At 40.1% G+C, this 27,159-nt stretch overlaps 1 protein-coding gene across 2 annotated transcripts in view; it reads left to right on the top strand.

Moving 5' to 3' along the window:
- The first annotated feature begins 1,266 nt into the window (after positions 1 to 1,266).
- CPNE8 (copine 8) overlaps positions 1,267 to 27,159 on the top strand; it is a 112,873-nt gene continuing 86,980 nt past the window's right edge. For both annotated transcript variants that reach the window (XM_067316036.1, XM_067316030.1), the window contains exons 1-3: positions 1,267 to 1,556; positions 15,121 to 15,161; positions 20,726 to 20,772. In XM_067316036.1, coding sequence (XP_067172137.1) covers positions 1,417 to 1,556; positions 15,121 to 15,161; positions 20,726 to 20,772 — 228 coding nt within the window. In that variant the 5' untranslated portion in view covers positions 1,267 to 1,416. The remainder of the gene's footprint in view (positions 1,557 to 15,120; positions 15,162 to 20,725; positions 20,773 to 27,159) is intronic.

Here is a 27,159-nt window from a genome sequence, read left to right as displayed (position 1 = left end):
GCAATGTGCAGTGCACACTGTGCAAAGTGCGTCCCACAGTGCTATGCACTGCGCAGGGTGCCCTGTGCAAGGTGCGCTGTGCAGGGTGCGCTGTGCACTGTGCAAGGTGCACTGTGCAGGGTGCCCTGTGCAAGGTGCGCTGTGCACTGTGCAAGGTGCTCTGTGCAAGGTGCACTATGCAGGGTGCGCTGTGCACTGTGCAAGGTGCGCTGTGCAGGGTGCGCTGTGCAAGGTGCCCTGTGCAGGGTGCGCTGTGCAGCATGCTTTATGCACTGTGCAGGGTGCTCTGTGCAAGGTGCTCTGTGCAGGGTGCGCTGTGCAAGGTGCGCTGTGCAGGGTGCGCTGTGCAAGGTGCCCTGTGCAGGGTGCGCTGTGCACGGTGCAGGGTGCCCTGTGCAGGGTGCCCTGTGCAGGGTGCTCTGTGCAAGGTGCCCTGTGCAGGGTGCGCTGTGCACGGTGCGCTGTGCAGCGTGCTCTATGCACTGTGCAAGGTGCCCTGTGCAGGGCGCGCCGCGCACGGTGCTGCAGCGCCCGGCTGCCCCACGGCGGCTCCGCGGCGGCGCCCCCTGGCGGCCAGGACTCTGCGCCGCCTCGCGGAGCCGCCGCGCTCCGTTTCTCCTTTCGCCGCTCCAGAAAGCAGCTAGTGCTCATCGTGTTTTCAGCGTCACACCTAAAACACTCCTGCTATTTTCTGTTAAAACGCATTTTCTTCGTGACTCAGGAGAGGAAGCCTCCCCCCTCCCGCGTCCCCGCATGGGATGTTAAGTTTTGACGCTCGCCATCAGGGAGGCGGGTGAGCGGAGGAGACGCCGCCTGCTCCGGCGGGCGGCGAGCGGGGGGAGCGACCCGCTCACGAGCAGCTGCTCCGAACCGCCGGCTGGCGGAGCGCGGTGGCGCTCGCGCTCCCTCATACGCGGGAAGAAACGAGAGCCATCGCGGTTGGCGTGCGGGGCGGGACGGGACGGGACGGGAGGCTGCCGCTGCGGGCGGCTGTGAGTGAGGCGGGGAGGCGCGGAGGCCACGCTGCCCTCGGCTCGCTGCCCCCGCCCCTGGCGAGCCCGCAGCGCAGCGCAGCGCCCGCCGCCCCGTCCGGCGGGGCCGCTACGCCGCGGGCAGCGGGGCCGCGCCCGCGCCCGCCCTCACGCGGACGGTTGGCGGCCGTTGGGTCTCCCGCGCCCCGGGCCGGGTGCGAGTCACGCGCGGCTCCCGCTCGCGGTGACGTCACCGCCCGCTCCCCGCCTCGCCGCCTCAGTCGGCGCTGGCAGCCCGCGGGCGGCGGTGCGGGCTGGAGCTCCGCGCCACGGGCTGCGGCCGGCGGCCGGCGGCAGCGCCGGCATCGCGCTCCGGAGGGCCGCTTGGCGCCGCCTTCCCTTCCCCTCTCTCCCTGCCCGCCGTCCTGCCCGCCGGCGCTGTCCCATGTTCGCGCTGGAGAAGCCGTCGGGGCAGCAGAAGCTGGACAGGAGCGCCGGGTTTGGGAACATGGCGTCCGTGGGGGATTTTAACGTGCTCAGCTCCAGCATCCCGGCCACCAAGGTGGAGCTCTCCGTGTCCTGCAGGTAACGGGGCGGCTCGCGGCCGCCGTGCCCGCTCCCGCCGTGGCGCCGGAGGGGGAGGAAGGGCGAGCGGGTGTCCCGGGGCAAGGCTGGGAGGAGGAGAAGGGGCAGCGGGCTGCCTGCGCCCTCCCACCTGCCCGGAGCCGCGCGGGGCGGTTCCCTGCCCGTCCGGGGGCAGTCCGCTTAGCGCGGAGAAGTTGTAAGTCCTCAGCCGGGGCGCAGCCCGGGAGTCAGTACCTGAGCAGCGCTGCCAGCCCCTGGGTGCCAGTCGCCGTCGAGCACGGGGCTCTCCTGTGGCAGGGTGCTGCTGGCGGGCCCGGGGGCAGAGCGCAGGGCGGCGGGCAGCCGTCGGCTTGGCCGAAGCGGGCTGCTGCTGCCGCCCCAAACCGCTGCCGTGCGCGGGGAAGCTCGCTGGCGGAGAGCGGGACGCTGTGCGCACAGAGCGGTTCCTCCGTCGGGTGTTCGGCTCCTGGAGCCGTTCCAAGTGTCGTGGGTGGGGAAGGAGAAAACTCCCATCCGGAATGATCTTTTGGTATATTGTTTAAAGAAGTCTCGCAAAACTGTTACGAAACGGGGCATGTTACCTCGTGATGTTTTACCGTAACACTGCTGCTGCTGAATTAAAAAAAAATACCATCGCACAACACAAAACCCAGGGTATACTGTGTATGCAGTTTTGTTCAACATTTATTTGGCATTGGTAGATTACAAAAATCCTACTTTCTCCTTTGAATCCCTGAGAATTTTCCATCCTAAAACTATATTTTTTTTTAACGGGCTTTGAGATACTTTTGGCTTCATTCACATTTCGCAATGTCTGTAAATGTGCCCTAGTACTTTTAGAGTAGTGGTTCCTTCTCACTGGCAGAGTTGGCATCTTCGAGTGGATAATTGGAGCTGTTAGTGTTGCTTCCTGGTGGGAAATGACAAAGTTTGCAGTACAGTCCGTTACTCCATTTTTCTAATGTAGCTGCTCCAGAGTTGCTGCTGTCCCACTTCTCCTTCGAGGACAAAACGGCAGTGCTCTAAACTTACGGTCAGACCACTCCCCCTCTTCCCTTAGTAAAGTAGGATTTGATGTTTAGCAAGGGTTCGTTTCAAAAGAAGGCTGAGACGATGAGTAATATAAAAAGGTTGAATTTGGCATGCTAAAATAGTAAATAGTTGACATATGAACTTCCTGATATGCTGCCTGTCTCTACAGTGTTTACTGACATCAACCACAGGAAACCTTGGTCCCTTAAAGGGCATGCTGCTACGTGTAAAAACAATCCAGGAACTTTAGCATTACTTTTAGGTTCTTCAAATAAGCTGTCACAATTACAGCTATCAGAATATTTATGCTGTTTTTGACCCAATTCAGTTATGAGTTTCTTTCATTCCAAGTATTGTTTGTACATCCCAGCAATGCTTTTTTCAAATCTTAGTTTTATCATGATTTGAAAGTCCATCAGATAGTTTTGAAGAAATGTAGGTGTATGACATAGCTGATCAATTCTGACCTTAATTACCTTACTTATAACTAATTTCAAAATTTAGTATAAAATCTTCATTTCTCTGTATGTGTCTTCAAAAAGGCACAGCTGTTTTGTTAAAACTGTATTTCTTGTTTTAAAAATGGTTTTGCTTCCTGGTATATCTCGATGTCAAGTGTAGAAGCATGGGAATTTCCAAGGTGATTCCCTTCTTCCTTATGTGCTGGAAATGACTACTTTTGATTGCAAAATCATGCTTCAAATTTTAAGTATAAAATGAATGACTTGGGGACAGAGGTTAATGATTAACACATGTTTATGATTCATTTGTAAACACATTGATTGGCTAGAGCTCTGAAAAAAGTGTTTAACAAAATTGTGAAATATAGTAAGATTAAACTGAGCAAAGTTTAACAAATGCTGAAAAATGTTTAATAATTAGCAGTTGTATATTCTTAAACAGCTAGAGCAAGATCCTTTTAAAATAGTTTGAGTCATGACATTAATTTTCCCTTGATATTTTGTGGAGTCGTAGAATTAATTTGGTCACTTGTTTACAGCAGTAATTATTAGCTGATAATCATCCTTTTTTCCTAAAATGTTTTCTTCTGATGCTTTTTTGTTTGTTTTGATTATAATAAATATAGGAACAACTTCTTCCAGTTTGTTCAAATGGTGTCACGGTGGTCAGTGAAACAGTGCAAGTTGTTTGTTCTGTGTCTGTGCCACAAAATCACTTTGTGAATCTGGACAATGTTCTCTTACCTCTGATTTTTCTTTTTTTTCCTTTTTTTTTTTTGGTAAGCTCTTGTTCACTTAGCTTTTATTTCAGTGTGATTTGTCTGTTAGCATTTCCCAAGCTAATTTGCTTTGCACGCCCATACTGTCAGTGTTATCAAATTAGCCAGGATTCAGTACTGTGCAGATGGGATTGCACTGCTTTTCATTCTGAGAGCCAGCCTATTTTAGATTCAGGAGCTTGTCAGGCAGCCTTAGGGAGGGGTGCATCTCACAGGGTGGGAGATTCTTTGTATATGCAAAATTTAAATTTAAGAAGTGTTTTGGATATTGGGTGATGCTCTTTCTGGGATTTCTTTATGACTGTAAAATCTTTCATATGATTCTCTTGGCTGATTGAATACCAGTGTTGGCTATAGTTTTACAAATGTTGGGAAAGTGAGAAATCATTTTAATTCTTTTTAATTATTACTACCGAGTGTCTAACAAGCAAAAAGTTCACATTCTTTTCAGACTCTTTTAAGATGTAGATTTCTTAACGGCCAGGTCTAGTCTGGCAGAACGACTTAAATGTGTCATCGCAAAAGATCCTTTGGTGTTGGTAAATAGTGGATTATTGTCTAGATGAATTGTTCTTGTAGCCATCTCCTTCTGCACCCTGTATGTTCCCCTATCACATGAAGTGCATCAAGGTATGATGAAAACTTCACTGTCACCTGCTATGCAGTCTTTATGTGTGGTGGGCCATTAGCATTTTGCACATGATTGTCATGTGGTAAAAGAAAGGATCAGGACCCTAATCCTCCAGTCAATGTGTAAGAGATTATACTGGCTGCTCTTTACTGTTTACCGCACTATTCTTTTCCAGCCAAAAGGTTCCTTTTCCTCTGAAGAGGTATTTGCACTGTATCCAGGCACAGGCCTGGACTTGAATCTGCACTCACCAACTGTGGATATAAACCTGCAGTCCCATGTGAGCTTGAGGTAAGCCTCAGGCCATACCAAGAAGAAGGAAGTAATGGGGGTGCTTGAGCTGGCTCATCTCATTGTGACTGAACCTAATTGTAATACAGATAAATCCTGGAGAAACTGCATACTCTATTCTAACCTTCCCCATCTTCCCCACTCTCAGTGCAGTCATTTATGTTGTTGCCTGAACTAGTGCGTTTAACGCCAAGGACCCCAAGTTGATGTTTATTGCATGTCTTGTAATTTGTGCTGTGTGTGAACATATAAAGTTCAAGGTAGTTTAATGGGCTGTCAAGTTTTTCAGTTTTTGTTATGATCTATATGCTGGTGATTTCTGTTCCTCATGGTTACTGAGGACCTAGGTTTTTTTTTTCCTTCTGTAGTTTCCTGATTAAGCCACAGCCTTTGTGAAACCATATCTTGTAAGGCCAAGAATTTCATTATGTCTCATGTTGAATATTTATTTCCAGATTGAATGAGAAGCTATCAGTCAGAATTATCTTTCTGCGGACAATTCTTGCACATGTGTGGGAAGGTGAAGCTATAGGTTGATCATTTTATGACTTTGAGTGTTGTATCAAAGATGCCATGGTCATATGAGAGGTGGTTAAAGTGTTGTAAAATAGTGACACAGTATAGATTCACTTTGCTCATTCAAATTTGTTAAAAAGTTTGTTGTGTTAATATTGCTCTGGTAGACTTTATGCTGGATGAGGCAGTCTGTCATCATCATTCCGGATTTATGCTGGATAAGCTCCACATTGTCTGTCTTTCCACACCAGGCATAATGTGCATGAAGGCAGTGTAAACTCCTTATCATAAGTAATTCAGCAGAAGTACGATTGGTTCCCCATGCCCTGTTTGGATCAGTGCTGCTTCACAATTTGAATAGAAATCTAGTATCAATGAATTTTCTAAGTGGAATTAAGCAACTCCTATTCTCAGTTGTCAAGACAATCTAATTTCAAACTTCTTACATGGAGGAACACAAAGCTACTACTTCAAAGTTTTTTCCTTTCTTTTTATCTGTCAGTCTGCAAATCTTAACCAGCTGTTTTCCAGTGGTTGCTATACCCAACAGTATGTTTGTTATATTCTATCTTTGATTGTCTTAAAGGTTGATTTCTAAAAAGATCTCTTCTTTCCAGCCAGTTCATTCACCTCCTTATTTGGAAGTATTAATTATTTGTTAGAAATGCCTATGACAGACAGTTGCAATGGTAAAACAGATATCCAAGTAAATTACTTAAGCTTGTAACTCTGTATAATTTTAGAATACAAAATTTCATCCTAATCATAAGGCTGTATTTCACTTTCCTGCCTTGTGTGTGTGTGTGTGTGTGTCTCCATGTCCAGTTTGGATTAAAAGTCTGTGGAGTGGTTTCGTATGACTGACAACAAAAGATTTAATTTAAGTACTTTTTCTTTGAAATGAAACTGTCTAGACAACCAGCTGGCTTCAACTGAGGAAAAGTGGTGTATCAGGAGAAGAAAAATAAACTGGTGACAGTGTCCATCAAAATAATTTTTGAGATACATTGCAGCTAGCCAACATGGTTTGTTTTTTGACTATTTCTATACTGTTTGACCTTTAAGCAAGCATATCTGTGGCCCTGTAAGTGCAGTCTTGCCATTGCTAGCACCAGGCCACAGGTTTCATACCAGCTCGGCAAGGCCTCAGCACTTGTCAGGTTTTGTCTAAACTTGCCTGGGCCTGCCTGGAGCTTTGTTTAAGCTTGCTTAGCTGTAACAGCAGTTCTTCTAATGGCCAGGTGACCTGATTAGTTTCACTTCTGCTTGTCTTTGTATAAGCGTGTGGTATAGCCATCATTTTTTCTATAGTTAGTAGGAACAAGTAGTTACTCTGTGTAGCAGGAACTCTTGGTGACCCTCACATCAGTGGTGTAGTGCAGAGGGAGAGAGGCTTTGTGTGCTAGCAGAGGCCTTGGAAGCGGGGACAGAGGACGCAGCGTGGAGGAGCAGGGGCATGGGATGAGACGAGGGGGTGCAGGATGCCACTGGAGACGCCAGCGCTGTGAAGAGCTCGCCGGTGGTTGGTTAGAGACCTGGAGACTCGGGAGCTGGGCAGACCTGGTTTTCAGGATGACAGAGAGATGAAAGAGCAAGTATCTGATAGATCTAGCACGCACTGCACACAGTACATTTGGATGTAACATGGAGCTGCAGACCAATGAAGAAAGAGGAACTCCGAGTGGGGAGCCTTAAAGGTGTGGGGGGGAATAAACCATGGACATCATATTCGTTCTGAAACCCCTTCCTGCCTCCCTCGGCCTCCACCATCAACTTCATGCTTCTCCCAGGACAGGACTTGGGACACTGGTGACTCACTGTAAACCCCTCCCACAGGTGAAGCTGACAGTTTTAGGTCTCAGAAGGGCAGTATAAGGCAGAGTCTAACAGCAGAGAAAGGGCTATTAGTAGGAAGTGTATAGCAGCTTCAACTGCATTCTTACTAAGATTTTTTTTCTCTTTAGTATTATTTTTCTCATTGTCTTTTCTTTTTTCTGTAATAATTACATTTGGACTAAAAGTAATTCTTTGATTAGACTGTTATGGTTTCAATTGCAGTAAACTCTTGGTTTGCCATATAGATTGTGTTCTCCTTTTTTGTCCATAAAAGCATTTTGGGTGTAACAGATCTTGAGACAGGCGACAATGTGACAAGCGTATTTCAGAAACAATAATGGCTTGATCAGTCTCTTTCCCTTGCTACTCAAAAAGGTGATCCACAGTGAACTGATATGGATGTTAGATACCCTTTTCCCAACCCCATCTCTGTCTCCCCCTGCCTTCTCCCCCCTGATTATTTTTAGCCTGGGGTCTGTTCCCCCATCCGCGCAGACAGTTATACTGGCAGGATTAATGGGTCAGCACTGAGGGAGAAGCTAGCAGCAAAGGGCGATGGCTGCTTAAGATAGCGTGGCCAGTGAAAGAAATCCTGCTGATCTACTGCTTTAAATAATGAGTGTTCTGAGGTGGTTAAAAGAAACAGTGAATTAATTTGAGAAGTGTTAGCAATGGCAAACATGGCAGGAATTGTATTTTTGTTCGTATCAGATAATAAATGAAAGGGAAACCCAGACAGCAATCATGAGAATCAACCTTATCTCAGTCTTCCCTGGTCAACAGTAGATTGATGCATTCACTGGCAGATATTTGTCCATCTGGTTATTATTTCTGTGCTGAGTTTCATTTGAGCATAGAGTTCAATAACGTTATTTAAACTTAACAGGTAAAAGTAAAGCAAATGTGGGGAGATGGGAAAAAGTGAAAAAGCCAAGTTATATCTCCCAGAATGATTGGATGAGCTCTAGTATGTGACAAATAAACAAAGACATCCCAGCATGGGCAGGAAGGTTGCCCAGGATGGCTGAGTTGCTTACTTTCCAATCTGGCTGAGATAGAAAAATAATTAAGATCTTGATTGGTAGATATTAATACAAGTCTCTGTTTCTGTCCTACCAAATTTTTACACTCTTTTTGGTAACCAAATGATGTATGTGTAATTTGACCATCATGACAGTACTTGAGTGATTCCATTCCTTCAACAGCAGTGAATCAAACAGGGCAGACTGACAAATTTCTGACACATCTTTCAACTAGTAAGACATGGTCGGTTCTCAAGAATTAAGGGATACAGTTCACAGCTAAACACATAGAGAACTTAAGAGTTTTGAAAGCTACAGATATGGAGATGTTGTGTTGGTTGCAGCTGGTGCTCTCCTTTTGGTAGCTAGTGTGAAGGAATGAAACAGCTGATTACACAGGCATATTGGACCCTTCCATTTCCATTTCCTGATGACTAAGTAGTAAATCTCCTTGTGAAGGTCTATGGTCGTTTATGGAGACTCCACTTGACATGGGAGACTAAGGGGTTGTAAAGAGGGTAGACAAGATTCACTTATTTCTGAGAAACAGCTGCTGCGGGAGACTTCTTATGCAAGAGGTAAATCCTGCCCATCTAAGCAAACCCCACTCCCTCAGCACTGCTAGGGAAGAATGAAGACTATTACATTGATGGTGTATGTTTACTTTCTGAATGACTAAAGTGACCTAAATGACTTTTTGATGCATATCCTGTAAAGAATTGTTCCAGAACACCTGTGCAATACCTGTTTTCTATATTGTTATATATTAATAAAACATTATATTAACTGTACATCCCTAAAGAAATAATTTCTAAAATAGGATAGCATCTCCCTGGATTTGATGGACTGGATGAAAGTAGCTGGAAGGGACTGCGAGATGACACTAGATAAATACACCACAGATTCTTAGCACCAACACCCAGAAACATCTCTAGAAGCTCAGAGCCAGAGACTCATTACCTTCACAACCTTAAAAACATAAATGTGGGTGGTTCTTTCTATTGGTTCCAAACAGTAATCTGGTTGGTACTGAACAAGAGCTCAACCAGGTTTTATTGCTAAAAGTTTTTTTTTTTTTTTTTTATTCTGGTACAGTGCAAGATTCTATTCAGGTCTGCATCATCTGCAAGCAGTGTCTTTTCATAATCTAGTACTTCCTGTTGCAGAATAAATGCTACAAAACTATTGCTATGTTTAAGTAAACAAACTTAGTTGTTCTTTTTTCCTTTATCCCCAGAAGTAATCAACTATTTCAACGGAGGTGTCATCCTGAAACTGCTTAGGTATTTGGGTTGAATTTTCTGGGTAGTTCTAGCCACAGAAGACTTTGTGGGGTTGTCATAAAACTCATGGAAGCTCCATTGGTCTCACCATTTTCCTTGCTTCCCGCTTTCTTTTTCCCTTAGAGAATGACTTCTGAACCAGTGTATATATGACTTGACACTGAAAGTTACTGGAAGGCTGAAAATTATTTCTTTTTTGTCTTGTTAATGAGAAGAGTCAGTTACTTCTCCAAAGGTTATGGAGAGGTATTGTGGATGTTCTCTTAAGTTTGTATGTCAGAGGTACATTTTCTTTCTGCCCAGTCTTTTTAGTGATCCAAAGATGGAGACATTCTGAACAGAAAATGTGAGATCATCCTAATTGTCTCTTAGTCAGGAAAGCCACCATTTTCTCACCTGTAAGCCTGTCCTAGGAGAACTAGTTATTCTGTCAAGAAGGTTTAATTCTGAGAAATTGATCTGCTTTTAGGTCTTGGACATTCTGAATCTAGAAATATGGAGGCTAATAGCTTGCTTTTTTTTGTTCGGTCAGAGTACAGGAGAGTGTAAAGCTAGCACTACAACTGAGAAGTTGTTGGTGAAATTACACTGCAAGAAGTCAAGGGGACTCTTCACTCAAGTAGGCTCTTTGGATCATCTATCTTCTTACGTAGGGCTGACCATTGCAAGTCCAGCGATACCAGCTAATGCTGAGGTCCAGTGACTACTATGATGTAATACAGTGTATTACAATTAGCAGTGGAATAGGTAATATTGAAAATGTATGTTTACAAAAAAATAAAATTGATTGTCCACCAATAACTAAATTTTGTATTTGCAAACTGTTGAGTGCTGTATTTCACAACCATGGAATCTTTGCAGGCTCTTAAATAAAATCTAGAGATGAAGAAAAAAACCCTCAGCACTTGGAGAGAGATTGGGACAAATTCATCTGATGTAAAGCACAGTTTTTATCATTAGGAATTTCATAGTTTTCTGAAACCTAAGGAACAGATTTTAAAATATTCAGTTCTATAGTTAGTGTGGTCTGTTCTTCAGTGCCAAAATTCTATCATTTCTGATGCAGGAATCAAAATGCAAAATAGATCTTTTCCTCTTCCCTGATGTTTAATGAACACAAGTAAGATACTGAAAGGAATATCACAGAAATGTGTTGATAAAATTATCATATTTTATCTTTGAATGATTGTTAATGTTTTTAAAATCTGAGAGTTTCCAAAAGTTGAGAGTTCACAATTGCCATAAGAAGCATGGATTTTGTTTCATACATGGGGCTCAATTTAAAACAAAAAAAATATTTTTCAGAGCTGGAATTTAATCATTAAAGTCAAATAAAGTAAAGTATATGTGAGCAAGGTGAGTAAATGTTACCTTTTAATGTAGATCAGTCTTGTCAGCATCTGCATAATGTATATAGGACCTTTAGATCATACAAAGCAACATAGACTGTAATGATTCCTGTTTAGCTACAGCTGCTAACTAGATCAGGGGATCTCAAAAGGGTCTGGTTTATATGTATGAGAACTTAAAGATCTTAAACACTAAACAAAGTACAAAGAAATTAGATGAACAATTTTTGAAATAAAGCACTATACAAAAAATATATTATTTTGACAAATCTTTATGAAGTTCATGAAACTGTAAACAAAATGATTGTGCAAGGCATAGCTAAATACGTTTACTTTTCTTAAATATACTTTTCTTCTTTATTGATTACTTTTTTTTCCTGTGGAAATTGCTCTCATTATACAGAATAAGAAATCTTTATCCCTACATTTCTAATTGTTTTGTATTTTCCAAATTAGAAATTGGAAGATGTTATTGCCATGGCTCCTATTTATTTTTTTTTCCTTACTCACCTATGCTACCGCAAGTATTTTGGGAGGTCCACTCCAGAATATGTCCTGGGTAGGTGCATAATGAATTCCTTCAGGAATTGTGATTGTGCTTTCTGCACAGTCACTCCTAGACTTCTTTGCTGTAGATATATAATGTATGTGCTCCCCTAGGTAAAATAACCTGGTAAAATGTCACTCTCTTCCCTCTCCCCTGCATCCCTTCCCCTCCCCCCCACCTTAAAGATTGATAGTAATTCCTTTTCTTATTTGTATTGTTTATCTGAAAGGCCTAAAGGATTTAGGAAAAAAAATACCATGTCAAGTCAAAATAGTTTGAATTTTATTTCTCTTGGAATTTTGGGTAGGAGGAAGTAACAGAAGTTTTAGATATTTGTGGTCTCTGAATTTGTGAGCTCTCTTAGGACTGTTTTCTGAGACGAAGTAGTGTACTACCAAAAAGAAGTAAAAGGGGAAAGAAATATGCCCTATATCGCTCAGCCTGTGTGGAAACTGCTATTGACTGTTAAGGAGATCTAGCTGGTGTACATATGAAACAATACAAAGACTACATAAAGTTGCAGAAATAAATCTAGTCTTCTTTTTCCTTTTGCTTTTAGCATTTTTTATGGTTGTAGATTGTCCTATACTTATGTGCCATGCAGTTTTCATATATTCAAAGGAGCATTTTTAATTGTACTCCCACTAAAATGAAAATGCAGTAATGAAATTGAGCAGTTTCTCAAGCTGTTAGATGAACTAGTGTCCTGCTGACATTAGTCTTTAAGTTCCTTCTGAAACTGCCTGCATTGCTTGAACAGTTGGCTAAGTTCTTATGTTGCTGTTTTAATTGATTATTAATGATTTGGAAAATCAGACAATATCTGCAAACTTTGCTGATGACATTGTTTATTCTAGAATGTATGAAGGGTGGAATTTAGGATATTGCAAACTATATTAATTCAAAACTTTGAATTAGTGATACTTGCGGACCTGAATTATAGTATTAAACTTTGGTATCTCAGCTTTACAATCCCTTTAGGGATACTGGCTATGTAGAAACCTTCTTAGCTCAAGAATTCCCTAAGCAGCAAATGCTGATGACTGGGAAAATTCTCAGGAAGTATTACAGAATCTTAACTGTTTTTTTTACTCTTTCCATGGCATCAACTTTTGGTCACCATTGAAATCAGAATATTGGAATAGACTGAGCTTTACAGTATCCAGTGTGGATACTGTATTTTTACGTATATAGGAAAATTTAAGAGGAATCAATAGAGGAAGAAAATCTGAGGTTTAAAATGAAGCAAAATAAATGTAGGAAATGTTTAAAAAAAGCTCAAACTATTTTAGTTATGAATAAGAGTTATTAAAATGGTTTAATTTAATCTGGAATCACAAACTGAAATAGAAATCATACGGTCATCATATAGTAATTGTTCAGAGGATCTAAAAATGGCTTGGAATCCTAATTATGAGCATGGGATACCTATCCCATAAACTAATGTGCTTGGATTTTTAAAATAAAATCTTAATTCTGATTTTTTTCTAGGTTTTTACAGCAATTGGTTTAGGGATAATAAAAACAACTAGCTACCATGAATTAATGATATGTCTAGGTTTGTTTAATTAAAGAGAAATAGGAGGAATTTTTCATTTTATATTGGCACTTCTTATATTATAAAACTTACTGTAATGTCTTTTGAAGCAGTTTGTAGTGGTCATTGTCAAATACAGACTTGGAATCGCTGGTTTTACTTGGTTTGTTAAAAATTCAATTTATATTTGTGCATTGTCACTAAAGATTAATTATAGTCTCTCTGAGTATGATTAAAGGCATGTATAAATCCCAAATCTGACTAGATTAGAGAAGGAGTTACAAAGAAGTAGCATGTATAGGCTTTGAGCTCATTCTAAATATTAATTTTAAACCTACTGCCTACTTACTTTGGCTAAAATAAATGCCAACATTCTTAAAAAATACCTTTGGTTCTTTTCCCTTGTTCTTGAATCATGGACTTGGCAACACCTGAAATGGGGATACAGCATCCTTTGCTTTTTGAGTTCCGAGTGGGCCACTTAGAACATCTGTATTGGACAACATATTATTATGCATTTCAGTGCTGTTCAGTAACAGGAAAACAATGTGATTTAGATCTGAGTGAACATAATAAATGGTGACCTTTAAAGAGTCTGTACTAATTATTAATAAGCTGTAAGGGAAGTAAACTGGTTATTTAATCTTTCCTCTTGCTCTGGGGTAGGATCAAAGAACTAATTAGGACTTGTAGCTATCTAACGTGTTCTTAAAGACCTTCAGTGATGGAGATTTCACATCATACCTGGAAGTCTTTAATGATGAAAGATAGTAAAATAGTGGAATAAAGTTCAACTTCTCCATTGCAATGCAGAAGATTCAGCTTAGGGTTAAAACTATTTCCACTTGTTCTGTGTACACAGAGATCAGCTACACTTTGCAGCAGTGTTTTCCACATAGATATATTCTATAGACTTCTGGTTGTTTCTGCCTCCTTTGGACTCTAACGGCCCCATGTCTTTCTTGGCATGCAGTGCCTAAACCTTTATTCACTACTTGAATTGAGTATTTACCAGTACTAAGACGACCAGATAATTACTGTAAAGTGGTATTTTTGTTTGTTTATTCCAGTATGCCTTTCTTACAAAGGCATGAGATTCATGACTTCTGGTCTGTTATGATGTCTAGAACCTTTATTTAATATAACTGCTGTATATCCAGTTTTTGTCCATTTGCATTTTTGCTGTTGATTAATATCTAAATTAAACTTACTGCCTAAGTTTAATATCTCTTTTTTTGTCTCTATTCAACCTTGGCACCTTGGTTTTTTTTTCAGATCATTTTTCTAATTTGTCAAGATTATTTTAAAGTATGTGTCACATCACTCGCTCATCAGTATGCTTCTTAAAAACATTTTTTGATGATGAAACACTGATAACTGTATTCTGAGAATGGCTTTCTAGTCAGTTGTGCTACAACCATTCTTGTTCTGTAATAACTTCTTGTAATGGTAGTTTGTGTCTTTGTGTGATTCTCAGTTGACTGAAGTGTGGCTTCTATACTGGGACTACATCATGTAACAAAGAAATCTGTTCTTACTACTTTTTCCTCTTCTAAGATTCTTAGAAATACCCTGTTTTTAATGTACATCCTATTTATTTTTTAGTTTTCTTTTAACTTACTCATCCTTGACAGATTCTTGCAGGTAATTGCTGATGGCTTTGAGATGTCATCACCATTCAAAGTATCCTGTGATAGCTATTCATCAGTTCACTATCTTGAAAATACTTACATTGTCTAGAAACTGTGCTGTGCATTACAGTAGGTAACCTGTGAAGAGAAATTTACTCATAGCCAAGATCCTTAGGAAATTATAGTAGTGATTTAATTGCAATGCTCAGGAAGATACCATCTTGGTTCATCTAGCCTTAAAAGCTTGAGTTCCGTTTGGAGTATTGGTTCAGGTCAAGGTCTAGCTCAAAAGATGGATCTGAACTTTTTGGGTTCAACTAGCATGTCATCTATGGTAGAAATTTGTGATTTTAAATTATTTCTGGTCCTGATGTCCTTTATGTATTTAATGTGCTTGTCCTCTATTGCTTTTCATTTCATGGTGTTGGAGTATTTGAGCCATAGTTTGCTCAAATCAGAAATGTATGACAAAATGAAAGGTGAAAAGACTCAAGTGTTAGTGCTAACTGACTCCAACTAAATCTTGTGCATGAGAAGGGGAGAAAACTAGGCTGATTCTCAATCAAAATTGTTAAAAACACATGCATTGGTACCTTATTTGTATCTTTCACCATTTTTTTAAATAAATTACTTTTATGTTTCTTAACAGAAATCTTTTGGACAGAGACACATTTTCAAAATCTGATCCAAGTAAGTATAAAGTATTTTATTGTTTTTCCTCATCATGTATTCCAATGTGTAAACACTGGATTAAAAATCGTGTGGATGATTGTCTTCCGTGCCAATTAAGTTCCCTTTGCCTTTGCGAAGATTGTTTAAAATAATGCTAGAAGTGCTCCCAGTTTCTGTTACTGGTACTGGAATTTTAAAGACTCTATGTTCCATTACTACTTTCGTGAGTTATCTGGTCCCTTTTTTAGCAAACAACCTACATTTTCTTGAATGAATGCAGAAGTGTCTTTCATCTTTTTAAAATAAGTTGTACTAGACTTCTTTCAAAACTAGTAAGAAAACTCCTAGATAGACTTAATTTAAACCTCTTTTTGCTCTTGCTCCTAGTGCATAATGTCTACTAATCAGTGTCAAAAGCTGAGAAATAAAATTATGTTAATTTGTCTCTGAGAAGCATGACCTTTCTTGATATGAAGCTCATAAATAATGAGTTATGGGTTCATGTTTTCAGACATGTAAGAGAATGACACCCATTTTCCCCTCAAGTTTCATAAATGAATGACTGCATCTTAAGAAACTCTCATACCTGTGTCCGGTTTTAGACCCACTGAATTTGCAACCATCAAATCTCATAATAACTCAGAATACTGTAGATTCATTCTGCACATTGAGATTCCATTAGATTTGACTAGGTCAATTCTAATATGCTTTTCAAACTCCAGTACAGTTATCTTGGGATCCTAATGATAGCAAAAATCCAGTGTTATCCTCTTGATATCTCGCTCAGGGAGGGACACACATGAACGTAGTTGACACCCATGTCCACATAAACAGACTTCTTCTGAAACTAAAAATGAACTTTTGATTTCTCCAGTTCTCTTAGGAGGCTTGCTTAGCCTTTTTTGATACTATAATTGGTATTCAGTGTTTATTCCAATTCTGATCACTTCCCTGCAATCTAGAAGTTTTATGCCTGGCAGTTTGCCTCCCAAGAGGCAAATTACAAACGTAGTGTAGAGATATCAGATGTAGATGGCACAGACTTGGATACCCGTATTCATGAAGTATTTTAAGCAAGACTAAGGTTTTTTACTGACAGTGCTTTCTCCTCAGTGTTGTCAAAGCAAGTCATATATGCTGACTTACTATTGTATTTGGATCATTCTGCATTTCCAGTTTGGAGAGCTTTTTTTTTTTTCCCTAGGAATATTTTAGAGACCCCCCCCCCTTTTTTTTTTTCCTGTGGCAGAGATGCAAAGAATCACAGAATGGTGAGAGACCGCAGGAGATTAATGGAGACATTCTTTGGCATGTCTTTTGTTTGTGGCAGTGGGGAGAATCCTCCTGCTCCTGTGCACTGACTAACCAAACTTAGTCCAGAGGATTATACGACAGTGGTAGCAGCACCACAGTCAGAACTGAGTGTCCTCTTCTTGTGGAACCCCATAACTGCTGAATAGGACAATATAAAGTGTCTGATGTGAAGGAGTGTGGGGGTAAAAACTATTCCCCTGGAGGATCTCGCCAAAGAAGATAATAACTAGAGAAGGCAGTCATGACACTTGGAACACAGGGACCTTCAGGAAGGTCTGCCTAGAAGGTACAAAAGCTAGGCATTGAAGAGTAATGGGGAGCTCCTCCTAGAACTGGGTGCAGATCATGGAAAGATTTAGGTAACATGGGGCAAAGGCTGACTTTGCTATGGCTAAGACTTTCTTGAAGGGGAATAGACAATATTTTTTGTTACATTCAGGAAAAATGAGGTGAGCAGTTTGTGGCCACTGTAGTAGTTTGGCAAATAAGAAGGGGACACTCTGCAATATTTTGGGGAACTAAATATACAACCTAATGATAACCTTTGACACTTTCCACCCACTTTCCACCTCATAATAGTTTGGGCCTCCCTTACTCTATTCTGGCCCTCTTGCAAACTATTATGGCAAATAAGAAGGGGACACTCTACAATATTTTGGGGAACTAAATATACAACTTAATGATAACCTTTGATGCTTTCCACCCTCTTCATTGAAAGATTTGATTAAGTTTGTCCTAAATTTGACACTCTGGTAGTAGTGTCCTGAGTTAAAAAATACTAAATGATACTATTTCTGAGTATGTATATGGATATAGCTTCCTTTGGAAGAGCTCATATGGAAGAGTCTTCCAAAAAGGTTACTAAGCCAACTTCCTTGTGAGGGTAGGTTGTTCTTCATAAATGCACTGTTCCCATCTTCCTCATTGCTCCCTCAGTTTTCCAGAGGACAAGAGAAGAACTGGTTCTTCTATTTCATCTTAGGGTGTAGTTACATGATATGTTAGCTTTTGAAACTTAAGAAGTTCCTATTTGCCTCATTTTATCCTTTCCCATCACACATCACAGTCCTGCTAACCAGTTTCTGCTAAAAAAAAAGAAAAAGAAAAAAGAAAAAAAAATTGCTTCATGAAGCCTTAGGTCTCTGGTTTGGCCAGTTCAGGGGCTTCAGATCAACCTGAAAAAATTATCTTCATTTCTCCACTTGGAAATGACTTTGAAGAAATTGTTTAGAGGAATTACTGTAGTTAGAATGATCCCAGAATTTTCATGAAACTGCCTCTCCGAAAGCCTTTAAAGGATAGTAAACCTTATTGCCATTGGAGACCAGTATCATGGGGGGATTCCTGAAAATCTCTAGGGTGAGAAATTCTAGTTCAGACTTACAGCAAAGACAGAAGTTTTAAAATTGTTCTAAATTGGCAAAACATTTATCAGAAAGTTTGAAAAGTGTATCTTTTCTGTAGGTTTTCATTATCTTCTTTACATCCAAGACTGACTCTTTTTTTTTTTGAAATGTCAGTTTATAAGATGTCCATTTCTATATCCCTGTCAAACTTGCACCTTGCAATGTGTTTTATTATGGAGAGTGATTATTAGTCCCTCTCTGTGATGACTTTGGTGACTATACCTTAGTTATATTTAAAGTACATGTCACATTGGCAGCCGTGTCACATGGCAGCTATGTCATGGCAGCTGTGTCTCGCACACTAAACAAGCATCTAACTAGATAGCAGCTAGTCATACTAGAATTTCTTAGCCCTCATGTAATATTGTATATAAGTGATTCTTAAACTAGAGAGGTGATCCCACTCCTGGGATGTATCCTTGGAAGCACTGGGGAGTCACTGGGAGTGGAGGGGAGTAGAACTCTACTGATGCCTCAGCAATGAAGAGCTGAGGATAGCAATGCTTACTATTAATCCTCCAAAGATGAAAAAGGAATAGAACTATTTCTGTTAAAACATTGTGAATGCAAGAAGAAATGATAGTGAACTGACCATGAAGAAACTAAATTTGGAAACTAGAAGGTCTCTAACAGAGAGGTGTGGGCAGCCTTTCAGAAAATAGGAATAGAGTAAGAGAATGAATTAGTTTCAAGATGGGTCTTTACATCTTTTTTAACCCTTTTATATTGTGTGACTCCCACCTAATCAATCATAATAAGAGACTAGAATTGTTGTAATTTTTTTTAGTCCTTTTGTTCATAACTGTTCTTTTATTTGGCTTCACAAATTGGGGAGGTAGGGTAGTGTCAGAATGTTTCCCTTCCAGAAATTTGATAGTAGTGGCTATTTTTCAGTTGCATGGCTACTTTCTTCTCCTTAATACTAAACCTCTTATTTTTTAATACTATTTTTGTTCCACATGTGCAATGCACAATTGTCACTCCATTTACTCTCTTTAATACACAGGACATGATGCAGTGCAAAAAAAAGAGACAATAGATGGTGAAAAATGACTGTTTAAGAAAAAAAAAGAAAAAAAATATTTGTATAGTAAAAAGAGCTTATTATCTGTAAAGAGTGGATTTTCTTCCAGAAGGATCTCAGTTATTATCGTGACTGAGGTTATCGATATGAGCAGTTTGTCATTATAGGCTTAAATGTAAGGTCTTGGCAAAATGGACAAAATCCAAAATTATGTCTGCTTCTGAAATTAGCAGAGCATTTGTTTCCTTTTTTAATTCTGTGTAAACTTTCCTTGGTGACATTTCCCTCTTCTCCCAGGATTATCTTGGCAGATCTTAATAGATGCAAAGCTTAGTTGGAAGTTCACTAACCTTCAGATGCTTCCATATTTAGTTTTATAGATTCCATTTCACCCAGTTTTCTCACATTTGCCCATATAACTCCATTCTTTATGTAATACAGTTCATCAAACAACTCTTTAGAGTGCTATAAAAATAAGTTTGTTGGTTTGGATTCATCCTACTTCAAGCAGGAATCAGTTAGGAGCATAGTTGCCCAAGGTTTCATTTAGAGTGCATGGAGAAAGACAGGCATCTCCAAAGAATGATTTTGAAATTTTTTGTAAACGTTAATTTTTTTTCTACAAGACACTTTATTTTAAAAACTTGCAGTGTGTTAACTTTTAATTTTTATGTCAAACTAAAATACTGAACTTGCCTTTTTTTATGGTTTTCTTCTTAGTCCTTTTTGCCTAATGCTTATTTGGTATGGAACAAATACCTTCCAAGCAGAAAGAAAATCTAGTTTGGAGCTTGATTTTTTTGCAGCTTGGTCAGTTGATGATTCCAACTTAATTGAGAACATAACCAGGCTTCTACCTTTATTATTCAAGGCTGCAATCCAAAATAATATAATATTTAACCTTCAGCTAAAATATAAGGATTGGGACAGGAGAAGAATTTGCCAGAAAAAAAATGTTCACATAGCTGTGTTTTCATTATTTAGGAAAATGTTGTATTGACAGTTTTAGGTTAAGTCTACATTATGGTTGTTAGCTGCAACTAATTCAAGACTACAGAAAATTTAATTTGCGGTACTCCTTCAGTGTAAATGGTTTATACTCATCCTGGTACTTTAAATAGTGTGTAAAAGACCTGTTTGTAATCACTGTACCCTGGTCACCAATCCGTGTGATGGAAGTTGCATATTAATGTGTAGTGTGTTCTGTGTTCCCAAATGAGTGAAGCCTGTGGAATTATGCTACTTGATCCTTCCAAAACAGCTGAGGTAGACAAACTTCACTGATTTCAAATTTTTATTAGGATTTAGCTAAAAAAATGGATGCATACGTGAATGCTCAAATATATGTGAATTATTTGTAGCATAATTAAGAAAACCCGAGAACTTACTTTTCCTTTTCCCACTTTTATTTTCCTCATTTCTTTTCTAGCAGGGCCTAATTTGTTTTTATTTTAATTCTTTCATTTCTTCAAGGCAGTGTAGTTTAGGGTAATCATGTATTAGTTTAACTAGGGTGGTCAGACCATCCACATTTAATGAAGCCCTGTTTTATTTTTTTTCCAGTTTTACAGTTTGGGATTGTCAAGTGATTTACTGGAGGTCAAACATTAAGTGTCATCTCCCATTTTTGAACCACCCTATTTACTAGCTCGTTGCTGCAACAACTAGACCGTATTGTCACCTATCTGTGTAGTAATATTGAAAATTGAAGGCAAACATATTACTATTTGATTAGCCTAGTTACTAATTTCAATAGCACAATAGACTACAAAATTGGTTCATTTAATTGAAGAATACTTTAAATTTAGAAATTGACTGAACATTTCTTCTTTTCACAGTCTGTGTTTTGTACACACAAGCCATCGGAAACAAAGAATGGAGAGAGGTAAGAGATATATATATATATGCACACACACACACACACACACACACACACACACACACGCACTGTTTTAGTATAAGTTGCAGCTAAGACCGGTCATTTGCCCTAATACAAAAAGGAACATCATAGCTTTTAGAAAGCCATGCTAAACCAATGGTAGTCCTATATTACCAGTAAACACTCAAACAACTCAAAACATTATTCTCAATTTCCATATCTGTATCTCATATTTCCATCAGAAAGTGAAAGCAAAATAAGAAAAAAATACACAAGCTTCCTGTTTTCCACTCTCTGACAGAAATGAAGTCAAACTTGCTATCAATCGAGACAAGGTTTATGAATATGGAGAGAGAGGAAAACACTAAAGCAGTGTAAGATCTGTGGAAGGCTTTAACTGGGGTGATGTTTAGTGTCAGCAAAACTAATCTCTAGGTATAGTGTTAAGGAAAAGTTAGGTGCCTCTGAATAGGCTGTACACCAAACAACAAGAAATGGAGGGTATTATGTATGGTTAGTTGCCTTACAGAGAGGATTGGTGGAACTGTTCTTCACTCTAGGTGTTCCACTGTGTGGCCTGCATTTAGAGAGGCCAGAGAGGAGTGAACTGTCTTACTATTGTTCACTGTAAGAAAGAGGGGACCTGAAGTCTTGTCCTCAGAACTGATGTTTTATGTGATTACCACTGAAGTGGCACAGAAACCAGACCTCTTCCTTTCTATTTGGTGTCCTTGCCAGTTGGCTGGAGAAACATGTTTTCCCTCTGCTGAAAGGTGGTAGATGTGGATTTCAGTTCTGTCAAGCTAAGGGAATTAAATTTGTCTCCTGCTTGGACAAAAGCTCAAATAACCAGGCTAATATATGAAATGTTGTGTGTACTCTATTTGTTGTTTTTAATTAAATTTCTTTTGCCTTTTGTTCTGAACTCAGTGTGTTAGGCATCCTCTCAGTATGCCTACTAGATCGTGTTCCGCTGATGGTTTGTGTGAAGTAATGTCAGTTTCAGGACCTACATGGGAATTTACTAATCTTCACTAAACTGGCAGAAATAGTGGACATGCACAGAATTCTAAATGTTTGGATAGCTAACTCTAAAAACAGGGGTGTCTTCAGGCATTCAGGTGCCTAAGTGGTTTGGTGTAGTTCAGTAATCAAGCCTAGATCATCATTAAAGCATCCAGATCCTCTTGCGGTCTAAAGCTGAGAAGTTTTTGTCATAAATTCTGGCTTTTATTGTTGTCTAAAGTTGATGTGTACTTTTGTGGAATTTTCATTTTTTTCTGGTGTAATTTTTAAAGTGAGTATTAACTGTTTTCCATATTGTATTTGTCCTGATGGTCAAACAATCACATTATCAGCTTATTTAGAAAATTTTCTATGTGATAATTGTAAAGTGCTTTAGGAGATCGTCAATGGAAAGATTTCATTTACCCTCCATTTGTGATAGATCCAACTTTGTAATGGTTGGGTTACCACCTATGTAGCTAAGTGTATACCTATATTCGTAGGTGTGTTACCACCTTTTAGCTTTGTATTGTCTTGGACCGTTTTATCTTCTTTATCGAAGCAAAAACACGTGGATGTGGCAGTATGTGATATTACTGCTTGTATTGCATCTTCTCACTGATTAGAGAGTATGTAGACTAGGTGATGCACTTCGGCATGTTGTTATGGTAGCGTATACAAGTTTAGAAACTACAGGGATTACAACAGACTTTTTAGATGCATGTGCTACAAAGTCTTAACTTTTTTCTTTTAAAACATAATTATCTCTGTCTTGTCTATCAGGAGAAAGGTCTACTGGATAGGTATTTACAACTTAGACGGATGTTTGAACTATTTGTAGTTAATGGAAAAAGATAACTTCCTGAGGGCAGTTCATCAGATCTAGTTTAGATGTCCACATTAGATCAGATGAATCTTTCTCTAGAAATGCCTCTACTGATGGTCAGAAACCTACATTTCTGATTGTCAGATATCAAGTTTGGTAAGAAGAATCCCTTTCTTGATAGCTATTATGCCATTCAAAATTCAGAGGCTGGCATGATAGAGGGGCTGAGTCAGGACTACATTTTATATGTATAAGACATTTATACCAGTGATAAAATGTGTGGTGGTAGGTGGAAGATTAGTTGATGTGTACTGTGAGATGGGTAATTTCATATCCTTATTTTTTGTGCAGTCTGCTGTGGTGAATGCAGTAATACTGTGTTTTTCAATAAAATTCTGTATATGTGTCTGTTTTGTAGCATTTAGACATTTATTTAATATTTTACTAGCATGTAGAGGAGGAAGCCACCTGGAATTGTTTGGAGAAGAGAAAACTGTAAGACATGTAATAAGCCCCTAATGATATGTGTAGACATTAAAGGATGGTGTTCGGTCATGGCAATGTACTTTACCTTGCTTCTGTTCTGTATGCTTTTATGCATAGTTATCTTCCTTCTTTAGCCTCATTAATTTCTTTTGAACACTGCAGAAAATGCTTGAGGATCATAAACATAGTAAATCATATCATAATCTCTGCAATTTCCCTAGCACTCTATGTTAGCAGCATGCTTCTTTTTCCTTTCAGCCAAGATCTTAATTGATTCAATTGTGGTGTATGATCAAACTGATTCAAAAGAATGGTTAAATCAAACCCTTCATTTAATTTCTAGGTAGATATTTTCTGGGCACTGACTGCTGTTTGCTTGTGGTATGGTTTGTGATGTTTTTACCCAGTTTTATTCTTGCACACCAATTCCTCAGCAAAAAATTAAAATATGTGGTTCCCAATTTAATAAAATGTTATTTTCCAAAAAGTTTATCTGTTATCATTAAGAGTGTTATCATCAGGTATTTTCATTAATTTAATTGGCAGCAAATGCATCATCAGAAACTGAGCTTTGGTTTTAAAAACACTTACTTCCCTAACCTTTTGAAGACAGATTTGAAATATGGCCAAGTATAACTTATTCTTACCTGCAGAAGCCATAAATAAAATATAGGAAGAGTATAAATTTCTTCATTTCAAAGAGGATCTTAATTCTGAAACCAGGAGGGAGCACTTCAAAGGTTAATGTTAAGTAAATAATAGACATTGGTGAAACGCTCTACCAGCTGCAATTTTATTGGCAATATCTACCAATAGCAAGTGTTAAGGAACTGCTTAGGGAGTGAGGCTTTGAGCCCCTGGCCCACCCCTTGTAAGAAAACATTGGATGTAAATAAAATTTCCTGTTTAGACAGACTGTTTAGAAGTCAGTTCTCTCGCTGGTCCTCCTCATGCTGACTTCCAGCCTCATGAGTTGCCAAATACTACTCTATAACCTCAGTAAATTTCCATTGTTTCTTCTAAAATTGGTCATGGCTTCCCATCTGTCAGGCCTTTCTGTTCATTAATTTTTTTCATGATTTTTTTAATCTGGAGGAAATGTGCTGGAGACAAGGAAGGAGAATTTGTTTCGAGTGAGTCATCAAGCTGAGAGAAAAGAGGTCTAGGCAGGGTTGCAATGGAATCCCAATACAGCAAAGGTTGCCAGTTCATAAGGAAATGAGAAAATACTCTGTCATGAGCTGATGAGCAGTTACCTATACTGTACAGTTCACCAGCAGAAAAATAACTTCTTCTATGCGCTTACATCTTACTGAGCCATCCTGAATTTTGTTTTAAGTTAGCTATTATCTATCACCATAGTTTTTCATTCATCTACATGGAATTTCATCTTCCATTTTATTGTGTGATCACTCAATATGATAAATTTTGTCTAAAAGTCTTCATACTTGTTTTTAGATGTAGTTATCTTCTGTAATTCTGTAAACATTCATTCACTTTGTCACTTTATTATTTTAGTCCTTGTTCCAGATCATTTAGGCATATGTTGCACTGCATGGGTCCATTACAGGAGCTTGTTGAGACCTTGCAAGGAATTTCCCTCCAGTATGAAAACTGACTGATTATACTTATATTTTGTTTCCTATTTACTAATAAATCAGTAAATTAGTACATTTTTGTAATAAATTAATAATTATTAATAAATGATAATAGTGACTATTAAATTATCACAGAATCACAGAATGGTTGAGGTTGGAAGGGACCTCTGGAGATCTTCTAGTCCAGCCCCTCTGCTCAAGCAGGGTCACCCAGAGCACGTTGCACAGGATTGTGTCTAGACGGCTTTTGAATATCTCCAAGGAAGGAGACTCCACAACCTCTCTGGGCAACCTGTGCCAGTGCCCAGTCACCCTCACAGTAAAGAAGTTTTTCCTCAGGTTCAGATGGAATTTCCTGTGTTTCAGTTTGTGCCCATTGCCTCTCCTCCTATTGCTGGATACCACTGAGCAGAGTCTGGCCCCATCTTCTCTACACCCTCCCTTCAGATACTTATACGCATTGATAAGATTCCCCCCTCACCCTTCTCTTCTCCAGGCTAAAGAGTCCCAGCTCTCCCAGCCTTTCCTCATAGGAGAGATGTTTCAGTCCTTTAATTATCTTAGTAGCCCTCTGCTGGACTCACTCCAGTAGCTGCATGTCTCTCTTGTACTGGGGAGCCCAGAACTGGACGCAGTACTCCAGATGTGGCCTCACCAGGGCTGAGGAGAGGGGGAGGATCACCTCCCTCGACCTGCTGGCAATGCTCTTCCTAATGCAGCCCAGGATACCACTGGCCTTCTTGGCCACAAGGGCACATTGCTGCCTCATGGTCAGCCTGCAGTCCACCAGGACCCCCAGGTCCTTCTCCGCAGAGCTGCTTTCCAGCAGGTCACCTCCCAACCTGTATTCCCTACATGGGATTATTCCTCCCTAGGTGCAGGACCCTGCACTTGCCTTTGTTGAACTCCATGAGGTTCCTCTCCACCCACCTCTCCAGCCTGTCCAAGTCTCTCTGAATGGCAGCACAGCCCTCTGGTGGATCAGCCACTCCTCCCAGTTTGGTATCATCAGCAAACTTGCTGAGGGTGCACTCTGTGCCTTCATCCAGGTCATTGATGAAGAAGTTGAACAAGACTGGACCCAGTACTGACCCCTGGGGGACACTGCTAGCTACAGGCCTCCAACTAGACTCTGCGCTGCTGATCACAACCCTCTGAGCTCTGCCATTCAGCCAGTTCTCAATCCACCTCACTGTCCACTCATCTAGCCCACACTTCCTGAGCTTGTCTATGAGGATGTTATGGGAGACAGTGTCGAAAGCCTTGCTGAAGTCAAGGTAGACAACATCCACTGCTCTCCCCTCATCTACCCAGCCAGTCATTCCATCCTAGAAGGCTATCAGATTGGTTAGGCATGATTTCCCCTTGGTGAAGCCATGCTGACTACTCCTGATCACCTTGTTATCCTTCACATGCTTGGAGATGGCCTCCAGGATGAGCTGTTCCACCTTTCCAGGGATTGAGGTGAGGCTGACTGGCCTGTAGTCCTCCTTCTTGCCCTTTTTGAAGACTGGGGTGACATTGGCTTTCTTCCAGTCATCAGGCACCTCTCCTGTTTTCCATGTCCTTTCAAAGATGATTCAGAGTGGCCTAGCAATGACATCTGCCGGCTCCCTCAGCACTTGTGGGTGCATCCCGTCAGGGCCCATGGATTTGTGGGTGTCAGGTTTGCCTAAATGATCTCTAACCCGATCCTTCTTGACTAAGGGAAAGTCTTCCTTTCTCCAGCTTTCTCCCTGGTCTCCAGGTTTTGGGATTCCTGAGGAGAATTCGTAAACTGATCCTCAAGAGGATCTCTCCTCTTCTACCATAAGATTGCTCAATGTGAGCACTTACTCATGTGTTTGGTAATTATACACTTCACTAGAACTTCTGCCTTCTGAATGAAAAGGTTTCATTACCTTTTGTAACATAATAAAATATGCCTGTGTAGATTTCAGGGGCTGCCACAGTGAAAATCACAAAGGCTAGATGATAATCCAAATTTATTGGGATTTCGATTTTTTTTTTAAGAGTACTGGTAAAAGTTGTGGAACAATGAGCTTGCATCTTCTCTAGCACAGGGACATGGCATAACTAGGAATGTAGTTGGTAGCAGTCCAGTAGAAAAAGTTTCAGTACAGAGAAGCAGAGGATGGAGAGTGCTGGAGAAGCCTATACTGTCCCACATGTGAAGAAAGAAAAACCTTGCTGTTGCTTGATATTCAGTCCAGTGGAAAGCTTTCTCTGGTAGCTTTCTTGAATGAATGAACTGTTTGAGGGGAATTAAGCTATTTGGAATATAAGAAGTCATCTTCTTTCAAGGAAGTCATGTTTCCTTTCAAGGAAAAGGGTTAATGAAAAAAGTGAAAGTACAGGAAGATGAGGAATCCTTTCTGTTTTTTATATACTTGTGATTGTAGAACCATCTGTTAAAAAGGGTTACTTAGAAATCATCATCATCTGTACATGTAATATACATATCTCGTGAGCATGCCT

This window comes from Apteryx mantelli, chromosome 1 (assembly GCF_036417845.1).
Source record: "Apteryx mantelli isolate bAptMan1 chromosome 1, bAptMan1.hap1, whole genome shotgun sequence".
NCBI lineage: Eukaryota > Metazoa > Chordata > Aves > Apterygiformes > Apterygidae > Apteryx > Apteryx mantelli.
The sequence above is the reverse complement of the archived record's forward strand: the minus strand, read 5'-3'. Positions and strand labels throughout refer to the sequence as shown.